The sequence below is a fragment of the Limulus polyphemus genome, unplaced genomic scaffold, assembly GCF_000517525.1.
Source record: "Limulus polyphemus unplaced genomic scaffold, Limulus_polyphemus-2.1.2 Scaffold3791, whole genome shotgun sequence".
NCBI lineage: Eukaryota > Metazoa > Arthropoda > Merostomata > Xiphosura > Limulidae > Limulus > Limulus polyphemus.
This window is the reverse complement of record NW_013669401.1, coordinates 101616-108040: the sequence shown is the minus strand read 5'-3', so window position 1 is coordinate 108040 and position 6425 is coordinate 101616. Positions and strand designations below refer to the sequence as shown.

Sequence of the window (6425 nt, the reverse complement as noted above, 5' to 3'; positions counted from 1 at the left end):
CGCCCCCACGGCTGAAAGAGCGAGCATGTTTGGTGTGACAGGGCCACGTTTCTAGAACTATCCTGTACTTTGGCGAATGCTCTAGTATTTACTAGATATAGGGTAGTCGGGTATATATAAGAGGAGGACAACGTGACGTGGTAATGTGTGTATAGACAGTGAGTAATTGAACTGCAGTCAGAGAGCACGAGAGACGTTACAGCGTTTGTTTAGCGCGATTGTTGAAGTTGAGTGTATCGGTAAAGTTGTATTCGGAAAGAATAAACCAGTTTTATTAAGTAAAGAACTTGTGTCGCTAAAGTTTTGTCGGAACGAAGTTACGGAAAGTTAATTAACAAACGGAGACGTAACAGTATTTTAACTTGCATAACATGACATCTTGTTAAAATGATAGGTAAATATAGTTTTCAGATAAAAATAGGAGACTTAGAGATAGAACACTCATTTTAAACCTGTAAACAGATAGATTTAGAAACAGATGGTATTATGAGTCAGGATTTCTTAAAGACTTACAACACTGAAATATCACTTGCCAGCAGTAAGCTGCCCATAGAAGTTTTGAAGGGCTTGTACTTTCAGACTTATGTACGAAAGTTGAGACAAATGATACCTTCTCACTGATTAAAGTCAGTAATCAGATTCATTACATACTGCTTGACTCATGTATTATTTCTAGGTTATACTTTACATGGTTATTAACATATAGTGTAAATTGCTGCTTGTTTGAAATTATAAAAGTATCTATTACAATAAATGCTGATAAATATCACAAACAAAATGTTTATTCAAAGACTGTTTGATACAAACCAGTTTTCTTACCTTCTATCTTTGTTGGACTTGTTGTAAAGTTGGAATCACATTCAGAAATTTGTTCTGTATGAAAAAAAATATAGATAAATTTATACCTTAATATTATATACAACATAGAAAATTAATTATAATGTTTGAACAGTATGTATACTAAACTGCAAGCAAAACAGAAAAATAGAACAAGTCACACAGTGTAAAAAAGTACATGGCAACTGTTTTCGAAATTTAAGAGGTATGTTGAAAAGTTTCATATTTTTTCTATACGAAACAAAACAAGAACAATCATGGCAAAGCCTGGAATGTAGCTGTAAAAGTCATTCAGTAATAAGGTCTTTAAGTTTGCTCCTTCATCAAATACTAGTAACAATCTTTATTAACTGTTTAAAAAAAAGACATTTGTTACTTTTTGAAATAGGAACACAGATTTTTAGCATATTACTTCTTGGAAAGTCCACAAAGTTGCAAACACTATTATACTTATTGCTACACTAATGTTTTGTGAATATTTAAAAAAGATAAGAGAAATGATTATATTTTGTTAACGAATCACTATATATACAATATGACCTGTTAACTCTCTACTTGTATTTTTAAACGTTATATCATTAAATATACATTAATTAAAATATGACCATATATCAATCAGTATATTATTTTTTGCTGTGACGAGCATTAAATGGATTTAAATATCAAACAGTCAAATGTAACAACTTAGTAGTTAAATGAGTATCCAAAGATTACATCCACTGAGAGACAACACTGCTGCACTTGTTTAAAATAAAACGTGCATAAGAGAAATCTCATACGATTTTGGAAACAGAGCTTCCCTTGTTTTGCTATAAAATCCAGAAGTCAAACATATCATCAGAAGAAACAATGTAACATTGTGAAATCGAATGAATTGTTTGTGGACACTTTCTATATTCATAATTAGGTACAATATCTCGTAAAACATATAGAATTCTGAATTAATTCTATTCCTGATGTAATAAATCCCTAATTACTGTTATTCATGATTGTGCTTTTACAATTTATTAGTGATGTTGTAAACTATCTATGATGCTTAAAGTCTCCATAGACTAATACATTTGGCTTACCTAATTCTGGGAGGACAAGTCGACATGGTAGAGACATAGGTGTGACGGAGTATTGGTAAACCAAGGCTGATAAAGTGCCTGAGGAAAATGAAGACATATATACATCATACTTGTAAGTAAAACTTCATATTGTTTTAATATACATTAGTTAACCAATAAGCACATATCAATAGGAAGTTTCTGCTATTATAAACATATTAATATAAATATTAATTAGCTAAATGTAATAATTTAATGACAAGCCATGGAGTTAGATTAGCATCCCAAGATTACAACTACTAGATGATAGCACTGCTGCACATTTAAAATAATAATTGTGTAAGAGAAATCAAAAAGACTTTACAAACAGACCTGTCCTTTTTTGCTAGAACAATTAAATTCATCATCAAGTTTCCATAAGTGAAATGGATTTATTCTTGTGTTCTTAATTAGAGGAAAACTGGAACTTATTAAGCTGTAATATATTCTATTTTATAATAAGGTAAGTAATGAAATTCAATGAAATAGTTAAAAACAAATTATAAATCTTATGTATAAAACCATTTTCTTATGCATAAGTGTTGGTAAATTATGTTGAAAGTTTAAAAATATAGATGCATATTTTCTGGTAGAAGATGTGTGGTTTTAAGGCAGTAGTTATCAAGGTCAAGAAACAAATGTAATACTTAAAACTAAAAAATGTTTGCAGTAACAGATTTTCACAACTCTTTTTAATACTTATCTTTATTTACACATGACTGTTCTTAAGTCCTGTTTTATGTTGAAAATCTAGTTCTTTTTTTAACAGTTTATGTATAAAGTGCATTTATTTTGACTATGTTTTAAAGCTGGAACTATTACAGAATGATAGGCACCTTTGGTTTGTACAGATCTTTTTAAATGTGTCTTTGTTTTGACAAGTTTTAAGTAATATTATTTTGTGGAAGATTTGACACCTTTGCTATCTTTTCGTTCTGTTAAAAAATATTTTTGTTTTGACTAAGTTTTGTGTACTGTTACTGTGTTAAAAATTCTGAGACATTTTTTTTTGCCTTCTGATTCACTTACAACATGCCTTTGTTTTAACCAGTTTTGAAAAGTTATTGTCAGAAATACAATCATTTTCTATTAAGCTTTCCACCAATAATACAATATTTGTATCTTACTAATACAAACAGGGTTGGAATTAGGTAAAAACATTTGGAACATAATATTTCCCATTACATTTTGCTTAAGTGATTGTATAAACATTACAGTTACTTATTTGATATTAATGCTTGTTTAAGACAAACACAGTTACATAGGCAATTTCTCTCATCATGTTTGCCCCCCAGTGGCACAGCAGTATGTCTGAGGACTTACAATGCTAGAAACTGGGTTTCAATACCCATGATGGGCAGAGCACAGATAGCCCTTGTGTAGCTTTGTGCATAATTAAAAACAAACAAACAAACTCATCATGTTTAATACTGATTTTTGTAACCTGTACAAAATAATACCAAACAAAAATTAATTTTTTGTTTTACAGAGTTTTGAGGATAAAGTATTGTTACGTCTCCGTTTGTTAATTAACTTTCCGTAACTTCGTTCCGAAAAAACTTTAGCGACACAAGTCCTTACTTAATAAAACTGGTTTATTCTTTCTGAATATAACTTCATGATACACTTATTTTCAACAGTTGCTCTTTTACAAACGTTTTAACAACGAACGTTAACTTCAACAATACGTCTCTCTCTGACTGCAGTTCAATTACTCATTACCTATACACACATTACCTTACCGTCACGTTGTCACCCTCTTTTATATACCAGCCTACCCTATATCTAGTAAATGCTAGAGCATTCGCCAAAGTACAGGATAATTCTAGAAAGTAGAGGGCGTAATAATAGTCACGTGATCTCGATGACGCAACAGTATGGTTATCAAGACATGGCTATATTAACTTAAACAAATAAATATAGATATCAATTTTTTTTTCAAATTTCAAACGGCCCGGCATGGCCAGGTGGACAAGGCGCTCGACTCACAATCTGAGGGTCGCGGGTTCGAATACATGACTACAGTGACGGACTCGCTGACGCAACAATACTTTTAGAAACTTCTTTCCAAGCATTATTTAACAATGTCAGATTTTTATGCACTTAACAGAGAAGGTCGAGCCCCTGTGTCAACCAATAACTGACAAGCTATACCCTTATTTTTCTACTAAAACTACTAGTGGCACTTCATTATCACTAATCTTATTTCAAACTGCCAGAACTACCCCTACTTTTATTCCATAATCCCAGCAGGAATTACGATTTTTGATTCTACAGTAAATGTAGAGCTACTGTTATTTCTAGGGAACTTCCTTCTGAAAGTCCCAGCCTTTGGGGCTTTTCCATTCTCTACTTTTGGCAGGAATCTGCAATTTCTGGCTATATGGCCTTTGATTCCACAATTAGAACATGCTACCTGCTCATTTCTTTTATGTTTCTGAAAATAGTTTTTCACCATTGGGCTTATTCTGTTTGTTTTATCATTTCTGTTACTGCTTACTATATTTATAGTAGAATGCTGGGGCTTGTAGATCTGTTTTTTGTGTAACTCCTCTCAATTACTTCAATTAAATCCAGTAAAGTCACATCAGGTGTGTTTGCTTGGTTTACTTTCTTTTGACCTGACTCATAATCTGATTTTAATTAGCTCATTCAAGTGTCTATAAGCACTGCTCAGTCTGTTATCTAATTCTTGTAGCTTATGCCCAAATACTCTGACTGACTCCTCTCTCTGCTGAATCAAGCTATGTATCTGCATCAGAATTGTGTTGGATGTTTCTCACTTTTTATACTCCTATACTAATCTGTGTGCTAAATATTGAAAATCTGCAGTTTCTCACAGTTCATCATAAGCTCTAATCTAATGCTTAGCTTCTGCTGTCCTCAGTGTCTGACATTTGAGCATCAGTGCACCCCGAAATTCTAGCATCCTATTCTATTCTAGTGTCTATGCCAGCAGTAGCCATTTCTATTAACTTATCCTAAAACTAACTTATTTCTACTCTTTCTTTATTCCAACCAACCTGTTGTTAGTTGCTCCAAAATTCTTGTCGACCACACCAATTTGTAACAAGAGGCCATGTAGGCTAGTCATTTGGAGTTCAACTTTAAATCCAGTTACAAATATATTTTTTTATATCCAAGTATGTAGTCCCAAGTGGCGTACACAAGTTACCAACTCGAGGAAGTGTACAATTAGGATAAAGAATTGACTCAGAGACTGAGATTCAAAAACACATATAATACTTTAATGCAAATGCTTAAGATACTCAACTACATCAAGATTACTGAAAGTATATTGGAAAGCTGCAAAACTAAAGTTAATAAATTCTTCAATCTAATCAGGTAACTGTTCTTCAATTAAACTTTCAATAATACTCATTAAATTCCTTAATACAACCAACAGATTATCAATTATAACATTAAGTGAAATATGCTCCAATTTAATTTACTTTATGAGTTCTCCTTAACATTTTACATCAATTTCCTAACTACATTATTTGAATGAGAGAGGTAGCATTGATTACTTATATGGAGTTTTAACAGTGGATATTTTTGATATTCTGCAAGACTGACATTTTCATTGGTGGTATTGGTTAAGGAACTGTTGGATCTGGAAACATTTATCTCTTAGAAGATTTTGTTTAGAAAACTGTTAAACTAGCAGCAAGACTACTGGCTTCCTGGATATTGTTGTAGAACTTACTTTTTAGCCAAAAACATGACTTTTTATACACAATTTCATGTATTGTTACTATGATTCAAGTAGTTTTTTATCAATCAAAAACCAAAACTATCTGTTAATTGGTTATGGTCAAGAGCTGTAAATCAGCCACATGTTTGCATGTATTTCTCCTCAGCTTCTTTTCGATCAACAACTATCTGTTAATTGGTTATGGTCAAGAGCTGTAAATCAGCCACCTATTTGCATGTATTTCTCCTCGGCTTCTTTTCTATCAAAGTTCTGACAGTGGCCGTTTATTTCATTTTCATAGAACTTACTTCCTGCTATTAACCAAGTTAACATAAAATTTTTTGTAGCTTTCCTTCTACTAATAATAATTTCTGTTTATGTAGATAAGATAAACAGTTGTTCCACATTACAGCCTGGAATACATCTTAGTTTGTACTGGGCATATACATTTCCTTTCTTGGTCAAGCATCATTATGTAACTTCTCTTAAGCATTCAATAATGTGCAAATCTTTTCTTCACATGCCACATGTCACATGCCTCAAAATGCTGCAAATGCTTCACTGACATAAGGCACTAACATATAGTTAACATTTTATTAACATATAAGAAAATAGAAATATGAAACTAATTTGGAGGATCTATTTTGGGTGCCAATTTTTCTAAAAACATTCATTTTGGTTGTTTTCATTATTTTGGTAAAGTACAATTTTGTTACGTCTCTGTTCGTTTGTTAATTTTTTGTAAAAATTCTTTCCAAAGAAACTTTAGCGATACAAGTCCTTTCTTAAATAAAACTAGTTTATTC

The 6425-nt window shown here is 31.8% G+C and overlaps 1 protein-coding gene across 3 annotated transcripts in view; it reads right to left on the bottom strand.

The window, feature by feature from the left end:
• Positions 1 to 718: 718 nt before the first annotated feature.
• The window catches only part of LOC106470048 (tensin-1-like), a 105051-nt gene continuing 99344 nt past the window's right edge, over positions 719 to 6425 (bottom strand). For all 3 annotated transcript variants that reach the window (XM_013930570.2, XM_022398592.1, XM_022398593.1), the window contains 2 exons: positions 1908 to 1985; positions 719 to 873 (listed from right to left, as the gene is read on the bottom strand). In XM_013930570.2, coding sequence (XP_013786024.2) covers positions 782 to 873; positions 1908 to 1985 — 170 coding nt within the window. In that variant the 3' untranslated portion in view covers positions 719 to 781. The remainder of the gene's footprint in view (positions 874 to 1907; positions 1986 to 6425) is intronic.